The 25,901-nt window shown below is 42.5% G+C and overlaps 1 protein-coding gene across 6 annotated transcripts in view; it reads left to right on the plus strand.

Annotated features, from left to right (window-relative positions):
- Positions 1–25,901, plus strand: part of IKZF1 (IKAROS family zinc finger 1) — a 296,693-nt gene that overhangs the window by 156,994 nt on the left and 113,798 nt on the right. For all 6 annotated transcript variants that reach the window (XM_068236523.1, XM_068236524.1, XM_068236521.1 and 3 more), the window contains one exon: positions 5,738–5,857. In XM_068236523.1, the coding sequence (XP_068092624.1) occupies positions 5,738–5,857 (120 nt within the window). The remainder of the gene's footprint in view (positions 1–5,737; positions 5,858–25,901) is intronic.

Here is a 25,901-nt window from a genome sequence, read left to right on the forward strand (position 1 = left end):
CGGAGGTGGGATTGAGAGTATAAGGGGTTAGCGATCAATCACAACTTCCTATTGCAAGTTGGCCCAAATCATACTGCAACTAAAAGGACTGGACATAGCGTAATTTAATAAAAAGTTTAAAATCCATTGCACTCACAAGCCTCGCAGGGTCAAAGTGCATAGCATAACAGTTAGGGTCCAGGGAACCGCTCAGCTGTTGCCGCGTCAGATCCTGGCTTGCTCAATCTCCCCGCCGGCACTACTTCCTCATCCAGTCACGTGCGTTAAAGCTCCGCCCTATGCATTTCGTCAACTCATTGACTCATCAGGGGCTGTTCAATTATTCGTCTAACTAGACAAATACAACTGCGGCAGCACGCGTCCAAGCTCTCGCTTGCATCTACGGAAACTTACTGCGCAGGCTCAGTACGATACTGCACCTGTGCAGTAAGCGGGAGTGGGAGCTAGGATGCGCGCAGCCGCAGTTGTATTCGTCTAGTTGGACGAATAATTGAATGGTGATGGCCCTGGGGAATGGCAGATCGTAGAGGACGTCGCCGGCACATGATAGCTGCAGAGGGTCGCTAGAAGGCCAAGGTAAGTGTCACAGAACCCCTTTAACATCTGCTGTGTAAAGCTAATGCTTGAAATACACCATGAGTTGTTGGGCAGATAGATGGATCGGTAGAGAATTTCCGACAGGTCCTATATGATACATACATATTCTGATTGTTTTTCTGATCGATTTCTCATAGAAGTTAATGGAAATCGATCCGGCAATCGATCAGACAGTTAGTCTGCTGAAAAATCTTATTGTGTATTTCCAGCATAAGACATGTTATACAATATTATTCGTATAGCACAGAATAATCTAATTTCATGTCATCAACAAAGTTTTCCGAAAAGGTCTGTCTGGCCAGGTCATGTCTGGGCAATATGGTCAGGTTTTATAAAGTGATTGATGCAAATCTAGATGTGGGGAAAGCAACAGACATAATACACTTATACTTTACAAAAGTTTTGACATTGCTTCATATAGCAGCCTGGAAGAGATGCTGAGTATACAGGATCTCGAGTAAAATATGTGTGCATTGATAGAACACTTGCTAAAGGAGAAAAGGTAAACATTAAAAGTACGCGGATCATACTCAACATGGGAAACCATCAGTGGGGACGTGCACGAGACAGTACTTGGTTCAGTACTCTTTAATGCTGGGAATACACGGGTCGTTTTTTCCGCTCGATCGATTTTGCCACTCGATTCTCCACTCGATTCTCTTATCTTCCGCTCGTTTTTCTTATTTTTTCCCATTCACCTCTATCAGCGCTAATATGTTGGCGCTTTATAAATACAATAAACAAATCAGGAATCGAGCGGCAAAACAATCAAAAGGGAGATCGGACATGTCAGAAGTTATATAGTCCTCTATCTGCTGCAAAAACGACCCATGTATTCCCAGCATAAAGCGTACCTGAACTGACATGATGAGATAAAGATGGTTACATATTACAATTGTTGTTTATTCATTGCAAAGGTTCAAAAACAATGGTGTTATCTACGTATGTACATAAATGAGGCAGTCAAACAACAGCTTAAAGAGAATCTGTACTCTAATATTCTTACACTTAAAAGCATACCATTCTATTCCTTATTTTCTCCTGTGCACCTCTGTGCTGTTTCTGCCACTCCCTGCTGCAATCCTGGCTTGTAATTAACAGTTTTAGGCAGTGTTTACAAACAAACTAACCAGCTTGTAGTAGGCTCACATAAACAGAGTGTGTGAGTCATACAGAGTGTGCAGGGGGCCTGCAGAGGGTGTGTATCGCTTCTAACCAATCACAAGCAGCCTTGCACATTCCACATACTCAAGCTTTAGCCCGACAGACACGACAGAGGAAAGTAGATAAGATTTATTACAGAGACAGTGCAATTAGGAAAAGCTGCAGTAAGCCAGAGCACATTAGAATAGGCATAGGTATTTATAGGATAGAAGAAATAAGACTGAAAGAATTGTTACAGAGTCTCTTTAATGCAGCCTAGCTCTCCTCAAAAATTAAATGGTAGGCAAAACAGTTATGTTTGAGTAAGCAAAAAAAAACCAATAGCAAGACAGAGTTGTAAAGTTTAAACAGCAATTATTTATTTTGTTTTGCAGATGGATGTAACAGATTTCAGCCCTTAAACTGAGAATAAAAATATGAGACTCTTGGAAAGTTCTATTATACTCACAATAAATTTTTCACAATACCTGCGTAACGGGCATTATGTACCGTAGTTTGCCTACTGCCTGCTAAACTTTAATTGCGCTCTCTGGGCACTGAAAAATTCAGAGAATCAGCCCCTATGGCACTGTTGAAAACAAAACAAAAAATGATATTTGCACTAGCATTAAACTGTTAGAGGACCAAGTATTTTTGTTAATACTTGATACAGCCTGGCAGACACTGGTTTTAAATTCCTGTAAAATGCAGACTATTGCCACAGCATAATGCTTTTACATGTAGTCTCACTATTTTTGGGAAATGCAGCATTCAAGTAACAGTAGAACAGCCCACATTAACCTCATTTTGCTCACACATCTATGCCTGTTCTGAAATTAATATCTGATGTTAAGAAGTGGTGCAGTTGTGAAATGAAAAAAACAAGAAAACAAAGTGAGATATATTTAACGGAACTGTATCCGGCACTTCCAGAGAACAAGAAGGCAGAGATGTTATCTCTTTTAACTGGCAGATTTTGCCTTCCATTAACAGTAGTGGTGTTACGCTATTAAACAGTTTTTCACTAAGGAAAAGGTGTAATGTACTCTATCACACATTCATAACAAGAGCAAGAAGAGGTAGGGAGCTCAGGCAAACATGGTGATATATGACTGTGACGCAAAGCTTTGCACATTCTGTTTCTTTTATAATGTGCGCTTGTGCAGGTGTGATGTCAGTGCACCATTGTGAACTTCTTTGGTGCTACATTGCTTGTTTGTCACCTGACCAAAATTGTTAAAAATGTAATTTAGATGGAAAAGGTATGACTATATTAGATTGTAGTGCTTGCATACTTATACTTTAACATGCTTAAAACAATTTTAAAAAAGGTACTGGTTAGTAACATAGTGTGCTTGTATTTCTGTTTTTGCATTTGTTGAATAATACAAGTGTGTTTCTGTCTACATTACAAAATTGAGCAAGGGTCAGCCTATACGTTACTCGGTGTTTGCAGGTGTTACCAACACTTCAGCAGAAGTGTTCTAATGAGTTAAGAGACTCTGTTTCTTCCAATAGAAAAAGTGAAGATACCTTGAGATCACATTATTCAAGTTAAGGTCAGCACAGACTTCAGTTTGTTTACCATCAGTATGATCTTAATGTGGTTGCTTACATTGTACATAATGGGGTTGGCTTCCATTGGTGATTTTAAAGTATGTTCAGATCACAAAATAAGTTTCTGAAATTTGTCATATGAATACTCTTTCTTTCCAGTGTACAGATTATACTTGTAAATCTACACAGGACCATTTTATTATTATTTGCGTGCTGGGAAACTAGTGCATCATCACACAAGCTTTTCAGAAGCACTATCAGCATGCCATATAATGATAATCTCATATACAGAGGTGATCTTATGCTGGGAATACACAAATGGCTTGATTCACAAAGCGGTGCAAACTGTTAGTACGCTGGTGAAAAGCCCTTTATGACTCCTAAACTCAGTTTAGGTGTGATAAAAACAAACTCGCGCGAAATTCCTGCGCGCAAAGTTTAGTGCGCATAAAGTTTTGTGCGTGTAAAGTTTTATGCACCCATTAAACCCTATGCAACTTTCTGCGCGCACCGGACTTTGCGCGCAACACTTTGCGCACGAGTTTTATTCCTGGAAACGGTGCTAATCTACTAGTGCAAAGGTTATCATGCCTAAACTACTTTAGGCGCGCGAAGTAAGTTAGCACTGCTTTGTGAATCAAGCCCAATGAGTTTTTTTGGCTGATTTAGGCCCAGTTCACATTCGCATTTTTTTCCGGATCGGAACCGGAACGTATACTGTACAAACAGAACGGATATGAAAGGATCCAGTGTTAACCTATGGATCCATTCACATGCGTCTGTTGGTATGGATACGTTCCGTACGTTCTGGTCCCCGGACCTAAAAATTGCTGCAGGCCCTAATTTTCGGGACCTGTATGCTTAGCAGAACGAATCCGGAAAAAAAATGCAGCAGCATTGGGGCAATGTGAAACGGAATGTTTCTTCACACTAGTGAAGAAACGGACCGTTCCAGGGGGATGGGCCGACACGAACCTGAGCGACGGGAGGCTGAGAGAGGGTGCAGCTGCCGGGCGGGTGGGCTAGGGAGGGTTTATACATACCTAATCTTCAGTAGCAGTCACATGACGCGCTGTGTAGTCACAGCGTAAGAAGAGGAAGCCTCTACTGCCGGCTGCTATGGTAGATTAGGTATGTATTGCAGAGTGAAAACGGATCCGATCAATCATTGATCAGATCCGTTTTCACTATGAACCGGGCCATGGACAGAGCCACCTGGATCCGGTGAAGCGGAGACCAGATCCGCTCACCGGATCCTTTTGGCTAATAAATGCAATGTGAACCGGGCCTTACTGGCCAATCAATTTTCTGATAATTTTTCCGATCTTTTTTTGATCGATTTCCAATAACTTCTATCAGAAAAATGATCTAAATCGGATCGGACCTGCCGGAAATCATCTATCGAGCCGTCTATTTGCTAAAAAAACTCATGGTGTATTCCCAACATTAAGGCTTCCTGCACACTGCATGCGATTCCGATTCCGCTTTTTAATCGTTTTTTACATCTGATTCCGATTTTTAATCTTTACTGCATGCTGCGTTTTTTGATCCGGTTTTCTGTTAAATGTATTCAGGGAAAGTCGGAATTGAAAATCGGAATCGGAATGAGAAATGGAACCAGAATCGGAAAACGGATTTGCAGTGTGCAGGGAGCCTAAGAGATGCTAATTGTTCTGACCTGATGCAAATATTGTCTATGGAGATTGGAGTATATTTATAACTTATTGTTAACCATATTTTAATAAGGTGTAAACAAAAATGCATCCACAGTAAGCCCAAAATATAATGTATTATTTTATTACATTACATTAAACACAGGAACAGCTGGCATGTTTTCGATTATACTGGTCCCATGACTCTATGTTAAATCTTAGAATTTTTCAGTTATCAGCATTTAGTTATGAGCTGTACAGGTAGCCAGGATGACAGGCTACGTAAAAACACCATGAATTATCAAAATTCCTGTTCTGTTTTTCTGTACCACACATACTGTATTTTTTTGGACTATAAGACTCACTTTTTCTCCCCCAAAAGCAGGGGGGAAAAGTCACTGCGTCTTATAGTCCAAATGCAGGGCATTCCTGACTTGTGGATGTCTGCCAATTGGAACCTCCAATCCGCCGGACTGTCGGAGACTTCCTGTAGTGGGCCCATGTAGAGGAGGACACAAATAGGTACAGAGTAGGACACAGGGAGACACAAGAGGTACAAGGGGGCATGAGGTACAAAGGGGGCATAATCCACAAGATGCCCCTTCACCATGGATGCACCAAGTTTAGTATGTATGCATTTTCCCCCCCTGGTTTTGTCCTCTAAACCAAGGTGTGTCTTATGGTCAGGAGCGTCTTATAGTCCGAAAAATATGGTAATTGTTATTTTTGATTCATATTACATTATAAAGATATATTGTTATAATTTGACTTTTCTTTTTGTTCAACAGGTAATCAAAGTCCTACATTAAGTGACAGTCTAGATGACAATGACGAGCCTATGCCTATGCCTGAAGACCTTTCCACTAATGCAGGATCACAGCAAAATGCAAAGAATGAGCAATCACTTGGTAAGATGCATAATATTTATTCTTATTGTAACCTTAAATCTGGAGACAAAAGTAATTATGCAAAATATAACAGATACATATATCAAAGAAAATAGAAAAAAAAAGTCTTATTAATGGAGACTATATTTGAAATAAAAAATAGATAACTATAAATCTGTAACAGCCTTTCTCAACCTTTGCACCCTGGAGGAACACTAGCTGTGGTCTTTAAAAGTGGGTGTGGCTTAACACTTTATTATTGTAACAGCCTCCATTTTGTGTTTACCCTTTACAGGGCACCCATTTCATGCCCTCCATTGTTGTGCTGCTTATGCACAACATAAGCCCGGTTGCCTGGTATTAGTGTTTGATTTCTCGATTTCCTCTTCATCTGCTGTACACACATCAGTAGTTCTGGCATCCCAGGTGTCTGTTCATCAGTACAGCACAGAGGTAATTTGTTCATAAAAGTCACATAATTATTGTGCCAGGAACAAGCAGGGAAGCACAAATTCAGGATGGGCGGACATTGAGTCAAGAAGACAAAGAGAAGTCAGAGAGGTAGTTTTGAAAGTTTCTCACCCTGCCAGCTGAGGCTTGTAGCTTGGAGCTCTGACACCAGGACCTTTCAGCATTCGCTTATGACATTTCTTGTTGTCTCTGCTTTGTTTATGATGCCTGTGGAGGTGTATCTTCCTAGTTACTGAAGAGATAGTATTTAGCCTGGCAGAAGAAAAAGTATACAAGGGAGAGATTGGTGTGGTAGGGAGGTGGGAAAGGTGGAAGGATAGCTATGGAGGCTGCTTGGGGAGACCAATCAGGACAAAGCACTAGAAAAAAAAAAAGTGCACACTGAGGCCACAGAACATCAATCAGAATCCCGTGGGTGAAATGATCTCACCTGTTTTGATTACTGGCGTGCTTATATGGGTATACCAGTGTGCAGGCTTGCATCCACTCAGCTGGGACCGGATGTCACGGGCAGAGCCTCGGGAACCTCCTTCCAGTATCACTGACAGATGTTGTTTCACAGCTGCACACTGCAGTGAGCTGGGACTCCGGTGAGGATGGCTTTGGTATAGAGCCAGTGAGTGCAAGTGTGAGTGAATCGGGGCTGACAGTGGTATATAGGAAAGGAATTTATTGCTTACATTGCAATGCATTTCATGGGGTACTCTTCCATGCATCCTCAGGCTAACACTGGTAGTTAGTTGTTCAACACTTATTAAAGGACCACTATCGTGAAAATCATAACATTTAGTGTACATGTAAACATACACAAATGTGAAGTACATTTCTTCCAGAGTAAACTGAGCCATGAATCACTTTTCTCATATGTTGCTGTGCCTTACAGTAGGTTGTAGAAATCTGGCAGAACTGACAGGTTTTGGACCAGCTCATCTCCTCATATGGGATCTCAGTGTTTTATTTATTTTCAAAAGCACTTAGTAAATGGCAGTTGCCCTGTGCAACTGCCAAACAAGTATGTAATGAGCAGGGAGGCTGGCCAGCATATTTGTTTAAATCCTTTCTATCTTTATAAAGAATAAAGGCCATGCCAAGAATCCCTCATGGGGAGATAAGCTGGTCCAAAACCTGTTGGTTCTGTCAGATATCTTCTACCTACTGTAAGTGACCGCAACATAGGAGAATAGTAATGTATGGCTCATTTTACTCTGGAAGAAAAATATTTGTATTGGTATGTGTTAACATGGATTTTTGAAATTGTACACTTTTTTCGAAATAGTGTTCCTTTAATACACATAAGTAAAATGATGGGATGACATCATTTCCCCTCCATTATTTAGGGGTTTCCTCCATTATTTAGCCTGTGCTGAAGCTCATATTCCATATTCACAAACCTGTAGTTGCATTTCATTCATGTTTATATTTTTCACTATTCCAAAACAGGCATTCATTTTCATATGTATGTTAAACAGACACAGTTTAGCAACAATGGCAGTTTTAGAAGGAGAAGAATATTCTGTCTAGTGTGGGTGTGCAGCTAACTTGCACTTAGATTGTGACAATTTCTTTAATTGTGTACAAGGGCAATTTAGTTTCCAAAGACTGGTTAACATTTAAAGAGACACTGAAGCGAAAAAAAAATTATGATATTATGATTTGTATGTGTAGTACAGCTAAGAAATAAAACATTAAGATCAGATACATCAGTCTAATTGTTTCCAGTACAGGAAGAGTTGAGAAACTCCAGTTGTTATCTCTATGCAAACAAGCCATTAAGCTCTCCGACTAAGTTAAGCTGGCCATACACTGGCCCGATTTGCCGCCGTTTCGACAGCAGATTCGATCACTGGGATCGAATCTGCTGCCAATCGTTCGCGCTACACGCCGAATTTCAATCCATTTTGTCTGATCCCGTCGATCGCTCCGTGCGGAAAATTACCGTCGATCGCCCACGGGTAGGGAGCGCGTCGCTAGCGGCGTTCGAGTGCCCGACGACCGACGCAATAGAGTGGCAATACATTACCTGCTCCGCCGGCGCGACTACCCCCGGTCACCGCTGCTCCGTGTCCGCGCTGGTCTCCGTGCGGAAAATTACCGGCATCGCTCCGTGCGGAAAATTACCGTCGATCGCCCACGGGTAGGGAGCGCGTCGCTAGCGGCGTTCGAGTGCCCGACGACCGACGCAATAGAGGGGCAATACATTACCTGCTCCGCCGGCGCGACTACCCCCGGTCACCGCTGCTCCGTGTCCGCGCTGGTCTCCGGCATGCTTCAGTTCCTCCTGCCCGGCAGGAAGTTTAAACAGTAGAGGTCGCTCTACTGTTTAAACTTCCTGCCGGGCAGGAAGAGGTAAAGCATGCCGGACCTGGAGACCAGAGCGGAGAAGACAGCGGAGACCTGGGGACTGGAGTCGCGCCGGCGGAGCAGGTAATGTATGCGGGCGGGGGGAGCGGCGGCAGCACCACCACCACCACAACAGATTGTGAATGGTTTCAGGCTGAAATTCGTTCCCAATCTGTTTGCAGTAAAGGTAGCCATACGATCCCTCTCTGATCAGATTCGATCAGAGAGGGATCTATCTGTTGGTCGAATCTGATGGCAAATCGCCCAGTGTATGGCTACCTTTAGTCGTGAAGAGGGCTGTTATCTGACTTTTATTATCTCAACTGTAAGTTAACTGTTTACTTTTTCTCTAGTCATTACTTCCCAGACTGCTCTGAAAGAATCATTTTGAATGCTGAGTGTTGTGTAATCTGCACATATTATAGAATAATGCAATGTTAGAAAAAACACTATATACCTGAAAATAAAAGTATGACAATATTTTCTTTGCTGCTAATCTTCTAGTAATTATTCATAGTACACAACCAATTCATTATATCATATTTTTTTTCTCGCTTCAGTGTCTCTTTAAAGGGACTCCGAGCAGTGCAGAAACTATAGAAAGATGCATACCATTTTGAAGCTCTCTTTCTCCTCTTTCCAACGATATATAAACCGCTGCCCTACGCCTTTTAGTTTTCACTATTTTCGCTATTTGCCACGATTTCGATCGTGAAAATAGCGAAAACTAAAGGACGTAGATTTCTACTACCTACTGTAAGTGACAGCAACATAGGAGAGAAGTAATTTAGGGCTCATTTTACTCTGGAAAAAAAAATCGTATATGTTTGCAATTTTTCGCCATAGTGCCCCTTTAACGCAGTTTACTGCATATACCCCAATGTATCTTCTGCCCTTTTTACTTCACACAAGTATGGGTAAGTCTACTCCAATAGCGAGTGAAAGTGGTGAAAAAAAAAGCAGTAAAACTATAAAATGCTCACATCTTTCAGAGTTGTTGTTGAACAAATGGATCACATGAGGGCTTTGGAGTGTGTGAGATGCAGGTGTTAGATGAGTCATTTTAGAAGTTCAGCTGAGATCATGTCTCACAGAAAACTGGTGATGTTAAACGGTCCATCTTTGAATTAAGACTTTAAAAAAGCATTCACTTAACTAAAGGAAACACATAAAGAGTTTTACCCCAGCACTTTAAAAGGTAGGAAAGATACGCTAAGTGCAAACATTTGTACTTAAAGGGACTCCGAGCAGTGCAGAAACTATGGAAAGATGCATACCATTTTGAAGCTCTCTTTCTCCTCTTTCCAACAATATATAAACCGCCGCCCTACGTCCTTTAGTTTTCGCTATTTTCGCGATCGAAATCGTGGCAAATAGCGAAAATAGTGAAAACTAAAAGGCGTAGGGCAGCGGTTTATATATTGTTGGAAAGAGGAGAAAGAGAGCTTCAAAATGGTATGCATCTTTCCATAGTTTCTGCACTGCTCGGAGTCCCTTTAAGTACAAATGTTTGCACTTAGCGTATCTTTCCTACCTTTTAAAGTGCTGGGGTAAAACTCTTTATGTGTTTCCTTCAGTTAAGTGAATGCTTTTTTAAAGTCTTAATTCAAAGATGGACCGTTTAACATCACCAGTTTTCTGTGAGACATGATCTCAGCTGAACTTCTAAAATGACTCATCTAACACCTGCATCTCACACACTCCAAAGCCCTCATGTGATCCATTTGTTCAACAACAACTCTGAAAGATGTGAGCATTTTATAGTTTTACTGCTTTTTTTTTCACCACTTTCACTCGCTATTGGAGTAGACTTACCCATACTTGTGTGAAGTGAAAAGGGCAGAAGATACATTGGGGTATATGCAGTAAACTGCGTTAAAGGGGCACTATGGCGAAAAATTGCAAACATATACGATTTTTTTTTCCAGAGTAAAATGAGCCCTAAATTACTTCTCTCCTATGTTGCTGTCACTTACAGTAGGTAGTAGAAATCTGACAGAAGCGACAGGTTTTGGACTAGTCCATCTCTTCATAGGGGATTCTCAGAAATTTATTTATTTTCAAAGGCATTAGTGAATGACAGTTGCTCTGTGCAACTGCCAAAAACTGTGTAGCGAGCAGGGAAGCTGGCCAGCATCACTGTTTAAATCCTTTATAGGGAATATCTTTATAAAGAATAAAAGCCTTGCTGAGAATCCCCTATGAAGAGATGGACTAGTCCAAAACCTGTCATTTCTGTCAGATTTCTACTACCTGCTGTAAGTGACAGCAACACAGGAGAAAAGTAATTTATGGCTCATTTTACTCTGGAAAAAAAGTACTTCTTATTTGTATATGTTTTCACATCTTTTAAATTTTATATTTTTTCGCCATAGTGCCCCTTTAAGAAGAGTAATGTGTATAAAGTGTGGGATCACATTTTTCACAGATGATTCTGTTTAATGCAGTTTATTCCAAACACCCCATACTTACAAAATAGAGATGTATATGTGACGGCCAGAACCCAAAGTCTGGCCACTTCGGGTTCTGGCTGGTCAAAACGCGAAGTGGCCGCGCACCTGTGGCCAATGTTAGAAATGAACAGGATTCCCGGCTCCCAGCGGCGTTAAATTAATGAATCCCCCCGGAGCCAATGTCACAGATTAAGCCGCCACTTCGGCTCTGCCTCCTCTCCTCCCCCTGCCCGTCCCTCTCATGCAGCTGCGGCAGCCGGGGACATGCGTGTCTCCCAGGATCATGAGTAGCGGCAGAGAAGCAGAGCGGGGAGGCTGCAGACATTCTGCCAGCACCCGCTCTGCAGGAACGAACGGCAGGATTCCCTGCCGCTACGAATGACCCTGGGGGGGACACGTGTGTCCCCGGCTGCCAGAGCTGTTTAGGAGAGAGGCAGGGGGAGGAGAGGAGGCAGAGCCGAAGCGGCGGCTTAATCTGTTGCATTGCTGCCGGGGGGAGGGGGGATTCATTAATTTAACGCCGCTGGGAGCTGGGAATCCTGTTCATTTCTAACATTGGCCGCAGGTGCACGGCCACTTTGCGTTTTGTCCGGCCAGAAGCCGAAGTGGCCAGACTTCGGGTTCTGGCCGTAACATATACACTAATCTGCATTAAGCAGAATTACGTGTGTAAAGTCTTACTGCACAATGAGTAGAGCAGAATGCAACACATTACATACAATGCATTACGTTCTACTTATTGTGTTTAAGACTTTAAGGGGCTCTGAGCAGTGAATAAAAACAAAATCTGAACTTACCTGGGGCTTTCTACAGCCCACCGTAGGTCGGTAGGTTCCTCTGGGTCCTTCTGGCTCCTCTCCCAGTCCCGCCGCAAAAATGGCTCCCGGCGACACCGGAACCGAGTGTTGGTCTCTCTCTTCCTGAAAAATGACGTTAGTCGTCAACGATTAAACCGCGCATGCGCAGTACTGACACGACGGCCACCGTGATGACGCGAGGCGGCCGGCGTGGTGACGACTAACGTCATCTTTCAGGAAGAGGGAGCCCGACACTCAGTCCCGGTGTCGCTGGGAGCCATTTCTGCAGAGGGACCAGGAGAGGAGCCAGAAGGACGCCGAGGGACCTCCCAACCTACGGTGGGCTGTAGAAAGCCCCAGGTAAGTTCAGATTTTGTTTTTATTCACTGCACGGAGTCCCTTTAACGCAGGTAATTCTGCTTAACACAGTTTAGTGCATACACTCCATAGTTATTTGGGTAGAAAAAAAATGTATGTCCATCAAAACCAACCAGAAAATACAATTTCAAGCAGTATCTAGTATTTTTGCACATTATGTTTACAATTTTAAGTATATTTCTGTCCACTGTGCCATTAAAGGGAACCTAAACTGAGAAAAATATGGATTTTTCCTTTTAAAATAATACCAGTTGCCTGACTCTCCTGCTGATCCTGCGTCTCCAATACTTTTAGCCACAGCTCCTCAACAAGCATGCAGATCAGGTGCTCTGACTGATGTCAGACTGGATTAGCTGCATGCTTGTTTCAGGTGTGTGATTCAGCCACTACTGCAACCAAAGATCAACAGGACTGACTAGCAACTGGTATTGCTTAAAAGGAAACATCCATATGCCTCTCAGTTAAGGTTCCCTTTAAGGGAAATTCAGCAAAACAACATTTTCATTACTGTATATAACTGGCACCTGTACTAACTTTCATTTACTAGAACTTTAAAAGAGCTTTACATTTAAGAAACGTTTTTTATGAAACATTCTTTAATACCATTTTATTTGGGACGCTGTGACATATGTCACAGCACCATCCTCCCCCTCCGGCACCCCCTGTGTCCTCTGCTCTGCTCAAGTGTAATTTTCAACAGAGCCTGTCTGCCTGTCCTCCCCTCTACATGCCGCTTGTGGTTCCCAATATGGTTACTTCACACAGCGTGCAGGGGAGCTGCAACACGTGCAAGCTTGTGGAGATTGAGTTTGGAACAATAGTGTACTAGTAGAGCAGGAGACACGGGGCGATGGAGGGGGAGGAAAACAACTACAAATAAAACAGTACTAAAAGTATGTTTCATAAAAAACGGTTTAGGGGTACTTTACAGTTATTCTTAATTACATGCCTTAGATTTGACTAATAGTACACAATAATACTGTACATAACTACGTCTTACCAGTGTTGCACAGAGTACAGAGTGCAAAAGGCCAACAGCACAAAATGGTTCATGTGGGCACCTGCCTCAGTAGCCACATAATAGACTGCAATGTAAATTGTGGCTATACAGGGTCGAGATGGTGAGTTGGGCACCTGATAGTGGCCCATCAGGGTTAGTGTTCTGCACTAAAAGGGTTGGTATACCGTTCTGAATTTGGAGGGAGGTTTAGTGTTAGGCATTAGGAGGGAGTTTTTGTGTAATAGTGGGGGCCAGGTAAGTTAAAGCGGACCTGAACTCAAAACGTTCTCTCTGCTCTAAAAGATACACAACTGCATAATTACCTTTAAACAAAAAACATTTATTTGTTACAGCTGGTACACATCCTAAAATAAATCTGCATTGTTTCTAATTCCTGATTCATGGAAGCAGGCATATTGTTGACAGCCTGTGCTTTCAAATGAGCTTATCTGCCATCTCTGCCATGGTAGTCATGTGACACAGGGGAGAGATAAAATTACAACTTGTGATTACAGGGAGTGCAGAATTATTAGTCAAATGAGTATTTTGACCACATCATCTTCTTTATGCATGTTGTCTTACTCCAAGCTGTATAGGCTCGAAAGCCTACTCCCAATTAAGCATATTAGGTGATGTGCATCTCTGTAATGAGAAGTGGTGTGGTCTAATGACATCAACACCCTATATCAGGTGTGCATAATTATTAGGCAACTTCCTTTCCTTTGGCAAAATGGGTCAAAAGAAGGACTTGACAGGCTCAGAAAAGTCAAAAATAGTGAGATATCTTGCAGAGGGATGCAGCACTCTTAAAATTGCAAAGCTCCTGAAGCGTGATCATCGAACAATCAAGCGTTTCATTCAAAATAGTCAACAGAGTCGCAAGAAGCGTGTGGAAAAACAAAGGCGCAAAATAACTGCCCATGAACTGAGAAAAGTCAAGCGTGCAGCTGCCAAGATGCCACTTGCCACCAGTTTGGCCATATTTCAGAGCTGCAACATCACTGGAGTGCCCAAAAGCACAAGGTGTGCAATACTCAGAGACATGGCCAAGGTAAGAAAGGCTGAAAGACGACCACTGAACAAGACACACAAGCTGAAACGTCAAGACTGGGCCAAGAAATATCTCAAGACTGATTTTTCTAAGGTTTTATGGACTGATGAAATAAGAGTGAGTCTTGATGGGCCAGATGGATGGGCCCGTGGCTGGATTGGTAAAGGGCAGAGAGCTCCAGTCCGACTCAGACGCCAGCAAGGTGGAGGTGGAGTACTGGTTTGGGCTGGTATCATCAAAGATGAGCTTGTAGGGCCTTTTCGGGTTGAGAATGGAGTCAAGCTCAACTCCCAGTCCTACTGCCAGTTTCTGGAAGACACCTTCAAGCAGTAGTACAGGAAGAAGTCTGCATCCGTCAAGAAAAACATGATTTTCATGCACGACAATGCTCCATCACACGCGTCCAAGTACTCCACAGCGTGGCTGGCAAGAAAGGGTATAAAAGAAGAAAGACTAATGACATGGCCTCCTTGTTCACCTGATCTGAACCCCATTGAGAACCTGTGGTCCATCATAAAATGTGAGCTTTACAAGGAGGGAAAACAGTACACCTCTCTGAACAGTGTCTGGGAGGCTGTGGTTGCTGCTGCACGCAATGTTGATGGTGAACAGATCAAAACACTGACAGAATCCATGGATGGCAGGCCTTTGAGTGTCCTTGCAAAGAAAGGTGGCTATATTGGTCACTGATTTGTTTTTGTTTTGTTTTTGAATGTCAGAAATGAATATTTGTGAATGTTGAGATGTTATATTGGTTTCACTGGTAAAAATAAATAATTGAAATGGGTATATATTTGTTTTTTGTTAAGTTGCCTAATAATTATGCGCAGTAATAGTCACCTGCACACACAGATATCCCCTAAAATAGCTAAAACTAAAAACAAACTAAAAACTACTTTCAAAAATATTCAGCTTTGATATTAATGAGTTTTTGGGTTCATTGAGTACATGGTTGTTGTTCAATAATAAAATTATTCCTCAAAAATACAACTTGCCTAATAATTCTGCACTCCCTGTAGATACAAATGAGGGGGAATTAAACAGGATAAACTCTCTGAATACATACAGGGTACATTTGTTTATGTTTTCCTTCTGTCCTGTCCATTTTAATAGGAAAATATTGTTAACATATATACGTATACATACTAGTAACAACAGTCTCTGGGCCCTCAAGCAAAATCTTAATCAGCTCCAGCGTATCTTTCTATATGACCTAGATATAGAGGGTGATAGGGTATATGAACCTAAATAAAAAATACTGAGAGACCTCACACGGCATGTAATCACACTACACTACACCCTTGTGTGAAATACACATTGTAGGAGGTGCTACCACCCAGTAACGATAAGCTGCAGCAGCAAACATACAAGACCAGTTTTACCAAAGGAAGAAGAAATAGATTTGTGCAAGGAAAATTGGAGCAAAAATGAAGCAGACAGTTGCCCATATTTCCCACTTCAAATCTGGGTGTCTTATCCATGATCATGTCATGTCTGACTGAGCATGGCAACTACCCTGCTCAGCTGCAACTGCATGGGGGGGGGGGGGGCTGCCTTTCTGCCACCCATGCCGAGTGCTAGCAAGAGCTGGCCGGTGGATGGGAGCATCTGACGGGGTGAATTCACCACCTGTTAGATGCTCATGGAAAGAGACCAAATAGTATCAAAAGTAGTCTATATGCCATAATATGGTCTATGAAAAAGCATATTCTACACAGCCGCTGCATACTTTGAGAACTATGTGTAAAATATTTAGTGCTATAGCAGCACAAGCTTTGTGTGGGAAGTAAAACAACCTTTTACATAAAGTCTTCTTTCTGAAATGCTACCAGCACAAGGCCGAAACCGGTAGGAACTGGAGACTGGGCAACTTATATAAGATCGTTTTTTGGATTTTAAATGTGTACTGGGTTACACTATATGCTTTTAACTACTAAGGGTCCCTGTCAAAAGGACCCTGGAAGTAAGTCATTGTATATGTGATGTAGATTCAGCTTCTAATAAATGTTTATGTGATTTTTGGATGGAGAAGTGACCTTTCTCGATTTTTTTCTGGTGATGGTCACTGTGGAAATATGCTTTTGAGCACTGTGAGGTTACTGCAGATGCCGATTTGAGTACCAAGCGCTGTGGATTTGTATGCATTATTCATACATATAAATGTACATTTCTCCCATAGTTAAATGAACTGTATATTACTTTTCTACATGCTGTCACTTACAGTAGGTAGTGAAAATCTGATAGATCTGTTAGGTTTGTACTAGTCCAGCTCCTTATGTGGAATTCTCAGGTTTGTCTTTATTTACCAAATCACTTTCTGAACTGCAGTTGCTCAGTCCAACTGTCAAAATCACATGCAATCAAATAGGAAAGCTTGTTAACATCTTTGGAAAGAGACTTTCCACAGAGCGCTTTTGTAAAGAATAAAGGTAATGCTGAAAATCCCCCATGAGGAGATTCACTAGTCTAAAATCTGTAAGATCTGTCAGCTTTTTTTCTACCTACTGTAAGTGGTAGCAACATATGAAAAAGGTAATTTATGGTGCATTTTACTCTGGGAAAAATGTACATTTTATGTGTATGTATTTTAGAGAATCTGTAATAAAAAGTGCCCCTGGGGGTACTTACCTCGGGAAGGGGGAGCCTCTGGATCCTTATAAGGCATTATGCACCCCTATAAGTCTGCTTCTCTGCGCTTGTCTGGATCCTAATGAGGTTGTCCCATTCCTCTTGTGCAGCATGGATCCAGTGCTGGGACCCTCGGACAGCAGCAGATGGCAATACTTACCTTTCTGATCTGGCACAGTACCATCTTCCCCCTTGGATTCCAGGTAAAATAGCCAAGCCCAATCAGATCCACTTCACTGCACAGGCATCTTATGCAGTAGAAGGGACCTGATTGGGCTCTGCTATTTCCGCCAGAGAAGATGGTACTGCGCCTGCGCTGGATCCCCAAGGTAAATATTGCCACGTGCGGCAGGAGTGACTGCGCGCATCGATTTTTGGGGAGCCAGCCCTGGATTAGGGCTGCACAGGAGGATGGGATGCCTCATTAGGATCTAAAGGCTTCCCCCTCCTGAGGTATGTACCCCCAGGGGCACTTTTTTATTACAGATTCTCTTTAAATTTTAAAAATTTTCATGATAGTAGTACTTTAACCTTCCTGGCGGTAACCATGCCCAGAGCGGTAATCCCGAGCTCAGCTCGGGGTAGGTAAATAACTTGTTTCACCCTTGTTTCACTCTGATCACAAGATGTAATTTGATCTCTTACCTGCGTCACCTGACTGCCATGGCAGAGATGGCAGATAAGCTCATATGAAAGCACAGTATGTTAGCACTATAGCAAGTGAAAAGAACAAAAATGGTTCTACCACCTGTGGGCTTAGGCTCTCCCCCACCCTTGCTTACTCTGCAAATATGCTTTTGTACCAGTTGCAGTACACTGCCACCTGGGCTACTCCACTTGCTCTGCAGAGAGACTCACGCAAAAACAACCATTTGAAAAACCGCTATTTTAATAAAAAATAATTTAAAAGATAATGCCTGTACATCATAAAAACATGTAAACAGCATATGATATCATCATCTCCCTGATGGATGAGTTGTGGCGTCTCGCGGGTCCTCTTCTCGTGTTTTTCAAATTTGGATGCAGCCTCAGTCGCTTCAGTGTCTCTTTAACTGTAACTTTGAATGGATATGTTCATCAGTACAAACTTACATAAAGTGCCACGTTATTCATGTGCCTGTGATTTCCAAAGTCCTATGTATTAAATGCCTGGACCAGAACACTTGGCATTTTTATGCATGAGGCTAAAAATGTGTCTTCTGTTCTGACTTTACATTTCTTTTATTTTAAAAGGAAAGACATTACATACCAAACTTAAACTAGTGATTGCGTTTACAGTATTCAGTATTTGAAAAAAATATTGTGATATGGAAGTAATTCCTCTTCCCAAGCATGAAATTTGCTTGTGTTCCGCTCCTGGCTTCACCATCCTTCCGAGCACGTTGACTTATGCAGTCAACAAGGTTTTCCATGTGCTGTTTTCTTTCTCGTTGTTTTTCATTTAGTGTTCCTGGTAGCTCATTTTTCCTGCAACATGACGTTGAGGAATCTGTGCCTCTCCGTTGCGCTAGCTTCATGCTTCACCTCTAAAGTGGAAAAATGCTTTTTGCATAACAAATAAAATATTTGTATTTCTGAGTTTTGAACCTTATAAAATGGGTGCATTTTCAGTGAGTTGTACATTGTCAATGTCTAAGGATCTATGTATGAAGCAGTGATCAAATAATGAGCACCTATTTTATTTTCTGGTGTACCTGTTCATAAAGTGTTGATTAACACGCATATACAAGGTTATAGGTGTTCTTTTCTTTTTTTGCAGCTTTAGGTCCCTTTTACATGTAACAGAATTCATGCACAATTTGCGTTTTTGCATCAATTATGTAAATTTTCATGCAAATTAACTTCACTGGTATGCATAAAAAATTGCATTCTGGAAATTCGAATAAAAAATGCACTCAAACAAAAGAAGATTTGGTCATAAAAAATCAAACAACACAGAATTACTTACGATATATGAAAAAAGCGCAGACAGAAATTGTAGCAATAAGTGTTCAGGATGTCTTAAACCTGACAGTGGATTCAATGTTAAAGCAGCAAAAAATGTGGTTACTGGCACTGCCAAACTGCTATACATTGAGCTTATTATCCTTAAGGTTAGGTATTTAGTAGAAGCTAGTGATGCAATTGTTTTTTTTTTATATAAGTATTTATACTTACTTGGGGCTTCCTTCTACCCCCTGTGGGTTGTGTGCTCAAACGCCGTAATTCCTGGCCATTCCGTTCTCCCACAGTGTGAGCTGGTAAATTTCTTGACTGGCCCAGTCGCACTCCACTGTGCATGCACGGTCCTGGCCTCGTGCCTTTCATCATGCTCCCATGGCCGGGAGGGTTCTGTGCATGTGCACTTGTGCAGAGCTGTCCCAGAAACAGGAGAGCGATCAAAGAGTACGTGCAGCCCGGGACCGCACATGCGCAGTGGAGCACAATTGGATTGTGGACTCCACTGCCATAGAACGGAGTGGTCTGAGAGGATGGCGAGGGACTCCACAGCCCTACAGGGGGCTGGAGGAAGCCCAGGTAAGTATAAATTCTTATACTTCATTTATCTCAGGTTTCCTTTCAGTTTTGTTTTAAACGTGACAATGGATGTTTTTGGTGAATGAAGTTTAACCTCTTGAGGACCCACCCTTAAGGACCAGCGCTGTTTTAGCTGATCTGTGCTGGGTGGGCTGTGCAGCCCCCAGCACAGATCAGGGTGCAGGCAGAGCGACCAGCTCGCCCCCCTTTTTTCCCCACTAGGGGGATGATGTGCTGGGGGGGTCTGATCGCTCCTGCCTGATGGGTGTTGCGGGGGGGGGCACCTCAAAGCCCCCCTCCGCGGCGAGATTCCCCCCCTCCCTCTCCTCCCTGTCCCCCCTGGTGATCTGGGCTGCACAGGACGCTGTCCGTCCTGTGCAGCCAGTGACAGGCTGTCCCCTGTCACATGGCGGCGATCCCCGGCCGCTGATTGGCCGGGGATCGCCGATCTGCCTTATGGCGCTGCTGCGCAGCAGCGCCGTACAATGTAAACAAAGCGGATTATTTCCGCTTGTGTTTACATTTAGCCTGCGAGCCGCGATCGGCGGCCCGCAGGCTATTCACGGAGCCCCCGCCGTGAATTGACAGGAAGCAGCCGCTCGCGCGAGCGGCTGCTTCCTGATTAATTAGCCTGCAGCCGGCGACGCAGAACTGCGTCGCTGGTCCTGCAGCTGCCACTTTGCCGACGCGCGGTATGAGTGCGCGGTCGGCAAGTGGTTAAAGGATGAGTTCCAGGAACTTAAAAATAAGAGACAGAGAAACCAGGAGGGTCAATATCATGTAGTAATCCAGAGAGTGGGATAACTGGAAAAATAAATACAAAACTGGGTTGCTAAAAAGCAACCATAGTAACAAATGTGTGGAGAATTCCATTTCTAAGCGGATATATAGGAATTTTCTTCACAGTATGGTGGGTCGTAATCCAGAACAAACAAGTCCAGCTGGATCTTATATCGCATGGAATGCCCCTAGCTTGGGGGAACAAACTCTGATAGGTGGGAGGAGGCACCCCAAAAAATTATAAACAGCTGGAAGCAGTATGAAATAAACAATCTTACCTCAGTGGAGGAAAGAGAGACTACTTTAGTGTCCAATAAATTGGCAGCTGCTGCGGAGGGGAGCCCAGACAACCTGCTGAGAGCGGAGCTGCGGCGAGGGACATACAAGTTTCCAGGACCTGGAGGAATCTCCAGGTAAGTAAATCTGTTTTTGAGTAATTTGACTGATATTTCCTTTAAAGGCCCATACCCACTAAGCAATTTTTCTGACCCATCTTCCTAGGCCGCGAGGTGAGTATTCAGCCATGATTAAAAAATTCAGGTCGCAGCACTCATTACAATAAAAATGTTTGAGTGTACCTGAGACCTATGTTGTCATATTGTTGATTTATCTGTTTTCTAGCCATGTTGTAAGCCTCTGAGGCGCTCGGCTGCGATACAAAGACGCTCGACTACGATACAGACTACTACTTGTTCTCTTCTCCATTGATTGCCTGATGAAGCGGGATCTTGCCCGTGAAACGCGTTGCATATTGGAGCTACAAATAAATGTTTTTTTGTAATAAAATAACAAATCCTTGTCTGTTTATCCTCAAGGGAGGTAAGTCCACCAACTTCCCCCTTTTAAACCGTTTTTAGATGTTTTTACTCTACATTGGCGCCTCTGTTCAAAACCTTTGTATCTAGTCTAGTCCACCTCTGGTTGAGGGGGTGTTATCCCCAACTTTCCTATCTACAGAGAGCGACTTCTTATACCTGAGTGGGGTCAGGTTACAATTCTCCCCACCTGCCGTTAAAGTGGTTACCTGACCGGTAACCCATATTTGTGAGTATAGTCACTATCGTTTTATCCTTATCGTTGATATCCAATCTACTACACTATATTGGGCTCTCGGTTCTTCTTTCTTTACATGTATGGGTAGGAACATTAATTATTTTACTTATTTACCTGGTTGTGGGTAGTTGTTTGGCCACCCCTTGTTAGGGGGTGACCACAAATCACCATAAGCCCCCCTTTCAGTTACCCACATTTCCTTTCCTGGGAGACATAGAGGTGGGAAACAGAATCTTGTTTCTCAAAATTGAAACAAAGGTTCTTTTAAGATTTTCCCCACTCTCTCCCCCCTGCAAGGTACTACATCCTCTGTTTCTCCTCAGTGCTAAAGGCAAGAGGATTATGGCATGAGTGAGGGCCACATGACCACTGGCTGTTCCCTTTTGGCTAGACAGGGGCTATGCTGTTTTTTATTCCTTAAAGCGGATCCGAGATGAAAAACTACCTATAACAAGTAACTTGTCTATATATCTTATCTAAAGTTTAGATAGTTTACTCAGCAAATTTAGCTGCAAACAGCTGCAACAGTGTATGATTATTTATTCATGTGATACAATGAGAGCAGCCATGTTCTGTTTGTCACATTACACACAGGCAAGCTGATCTGTATCTCCTACTCCCTCTGCCTCTGAAATCTCTGGCTAGTAACCTCCTCCTCCTCCTGCCCAGACTGAGCTCCCATAAGACCTTGCTACTAAGGCTGAGGGTGCCAAGGCTCTCTGGAAAAGCTGTGGGCGAGGCTTGTTTAGTTTATAGGGAATTAGAGTTTTAAAACAAAACAAAAAAGTATTTGGCTTGAGGAATGCCCTATAAACTGTATGAAAGGAACACAATTATGCAATGAGTAAAAGTTTATCTCAGATCCACTTTAAAAGAACCCGAGCCAGTAAAGTTTTGTAAAAAAAACCATACTACATCAGGGAGGGGCTAGCCGGATCATTACCGCCACTCCCACCACTCCTGCTACTCATAATGCCCAAATTTCTTTTTTGGGGAAAGTCACAATGGCTCTGTGCTTCTCACCGCAGAGTGCAGGGAGTCGGGAAACTGGTGGAGGAGAGGAAGTGCAGGGGTATTTAGAGGTGGGAAGTGCCATACCAATGCCAGAGGGGGCGCTTTGCAGGAGTGCCTCTCCTGCAAGGGATGCCCCTTCCCCTGTTAGTCTACTGACAATCTGGCTGTTGGTAGATTCGGGGGGGGGGGGGGGCTGAGAGCAGTGCGTAGGTTAACAGGGGCATGGCACTTAGAAAGGAACATAAATATGTGTCTCATTTGCCCCTTACCCCCCCCCCCCCCCCCCCCCCATCCACCTCAGGTACACTTTAAGTCCCGTTTTTAAAACAGTGGGAATCCGTGTGCAGTAAAAAATTTAATTGTGTCCCGGATTTCACACTGCATGTTCACAGGACTTTTTTCTTTAATGAATTGTGCCTGCAAACAGGCAGTGTGATGTGTACTGATGAATAAGGCCCAGTGCACACCAAAACCGCTAGCAGATCCGCAATACGCTAGCGGTTTTGGGAGCTGATTTCAGAGCGATTCTAGGTATGTTTAGAGAGGTTTTCTAAACATACCTAGCGGTTTTGCGTGCGTTTTTGTGTAGCAGATTACACATATTGTTACAGTAATAGCTGTTACTGAACAGCTACTGTAACAAAAATGCCTGGCAAACCGCTCTGAACTAGCGTTTTTCAGAGTGGTTTGCGTTTTTCCTATACTTTACATTGAGGACGAAACGCTTCCGAAAACCGCAAACGCACAGCAGGAGGCGCGTTTGCGGCTTGGCAAAAACCGCAAACCGCCGGTGTGCACCATCCCATTGCAATACATTAGACAAGCGTTTTTATAGTCGGATGCGGCCGGCGGATCGCTCCAAAAACCGCTCGGTGTGCACTGGGCCTAAGGAAATGTGCATACAAGTGCAGTCGTCCCTGTTCATTTCACTGGAGTTGATCACAGTTCCTGATGTGCACAGTCCTTGGCACATTGCAGCTGTATTACAAGCTGGTAAGCATATGATCTAATTCTACCATTTGCATCCAGCAGCCTGTATTAAGTTGAAGGACCACATTTGACCTTACGGCTCTTAATCAATTCACTTAGTTTTTTTCTCGGTGATCATTTCTCATCTTCTGTTTAAAATTACTTTTCAATAGTCCGCAATTTAAAAAAGTACCAAAAAGTCGGTGGAAGTGTAATGTCCAAATTATTCGGAGTATTTTCTATCTTGCTGGTGACATAAAAGGTATTTTATTGATAAGGTGTGAAAATATCACCTAGAAAAAAAATTAGGCGATAAAATGAATTAAATAAGGATCATGGCCCATATGCAGTTAACTTTTTTTCCTGCTTTTTTTTGCTAGGTGATATGTTCACACCTTGTCAATAAAATGCCTTATAAACCACCAGCAAGCAAGAAAATACTAAGAGCAATTTTAATAGTAATTTTTCTGCCTACTTTTTGGTACTTTGCAAATTGTTATTTTAAGCAAAAGATGAAAAATTATCTCCCAGGAGAAAACTAGGAGAAAAATGAATTACACATGAGCGCATGTGCATTGGGAATTTTGTTCTGATGCTTTTATATGAATGGCTATAGGGGTAGTAGGATGTCAACATTTTTACTAAGGCGGTCATTTAAATAATTACCACCCTAATAACCACCTTACATTTTTAGCATGCAAAAAATAATATTTAATAGTTCACATCACTATAACAGCAAATTCTAAGCTGCTGATACAGAGCGCATATTTTAACAGAAAGAACATAATAATGTGTGATGAACATTTTTTAAAGATTCAGAAGTTGAACACAGATGCCATCCTAAAAAAAACAAAAAACAAAACAATGACGCATGACAGACCTAACAATTTTTTTTCATAGAGCAATTTAGATATACAGACATAAAGATATAGAGATGTTACAGGAAGGGCCAGTATTTGTTTGTCAGTGAGCTGGAAATTGAGCTATGTGGGTTTTCAGGACGGATGCAGCAGCGCCTGCTGATCAAATCGACTGTTAGGGGAAGTCATCTTTATCTCTTGGGTGCATCTCTTCTCTGCTGATAAACTCTTTAACTGGAGCTTTATCTAGACTGATCTTGCTGTGACTGACATACTACTTAGGAGAAATGCATAAGATGGGAAGGTAGATAAAAATTAAAACCAAGTCCTTAGAACTTTATACCAAGTCCTTTATTTCCTGTGCACGTGCTTAAAGTATACAGGTGATATTATCAACTTCCACCTAGTGGACCTCACTACATTTTCCAGTTTAGCTACCTATCATATGTACATTATATTTGTTTTACCATGGGTAAATGTTTTATGTACAATTGAGGACAAAATTATTAGCCCCCCAGGAATTATTGAGCATTTTCCTAAACTTCTTCCCAATGTTTGCAGCATTTATGAAACTTGATATTCACCAGTGCTATTTAGTAGCTCTAGGTACATTTTGTAATATAAAATACATTTTTAGGCTTGCTTTATATCTTTATATCAATTATAGTAAAATGGGGTGGTCAAAATCATTAGCCCCATATGAGTATTTGCTGTCAAAACACACCTACAGTAATTAACCCGCTTTGAAATCACATCTATGCATTCAATTAACAACATTTAATCAGCTTAAAAAGACTTTAAGGAACAGAGTACCTGAACACATGAGAGGGACTACTGTTCAGGTGCCCATACATGAGATGATGTATGGGCAGATCAACCAAGAGACAGATCTCTCTGTGATCAGAGAGAGATCGGTTGCTTTCCCATATATCGCAGGCCGATTCCCGACTGATTTCTGCTTGATTTTGCTGACCCCGGCATTGTTCCCCCTAATGCAAAATATGCACTTTGCAGTAAACTTTACCTGTCGGTGTCCACCGCTGGCTCCGTCCTCATACATGTGCCCCACATGGTTGCAGGCGTAACGTGGACGTGGATGTGTGGATGTGTGACGTCACACACTTGCCCATGTATACGCTGGCAACCACCTGGGGCCCAGAATTGGTTGCATTGTCGATCGGTCATGCTCTTGGCGGCACTGATTTTCATCCAATTATAATAATTGAATCGGATGGTTGGTCGGCCACCAAGTCGCCTGATCTGATGTATGGCCAACTTTACTCACCATGCCTGAGGCAAAGGAAACTAATCTGGAACTCAGAAAGAATATAGTAGAGGTTGATGATAAGGGGGAAGGCTGCACTGCCATTTCCAAGTGATTCACAGTGTCTAGAACTGCTGTGTATTTAATAATTGCAAAGTACAAGGAGACTAATTCTGTAAGAAACAAACCTGGCCGTGTCCATAAGCGCAATATTTCTAGAACTCTGGAGAGGAAAATAGTCAAAGATGTCAGCAAGGAGCCCCGGACATCTGCCAGGATGATTGCTGGTGACCTGACCTCTTCTGGAGTTGATGTTTCGAGGAACACAGTTGTGAGGGCTCTTCAATGTGGTTGGCTTCAGGGCTATCATCCCAGAAGAACTACTTTACTCAAAGAGCAGCACATCACAGCCTGACTGAGGTTTGCCCATGAACATTTGAAAGATAAACATGATTTTTGGAAGTCTGTGCTTTGGTCAGATGAGACTAAA

This window comes from Hyperolius riggenbachi, chromosome 5, assembly GCF_040937935.1.
Source record: "Hyperolius riggenbachi isolate aHypRig1 chromosome 5, aHypRig1.pri, whole genome shotgun sequence".
Taxonomy (NCBI): domain Eukaryota; kingdom Metazoa; phylum Chordata; class Amphibia; order Anura; family Hyperoliidae; genus Hyperolius; species Hyperolius riggenbachi.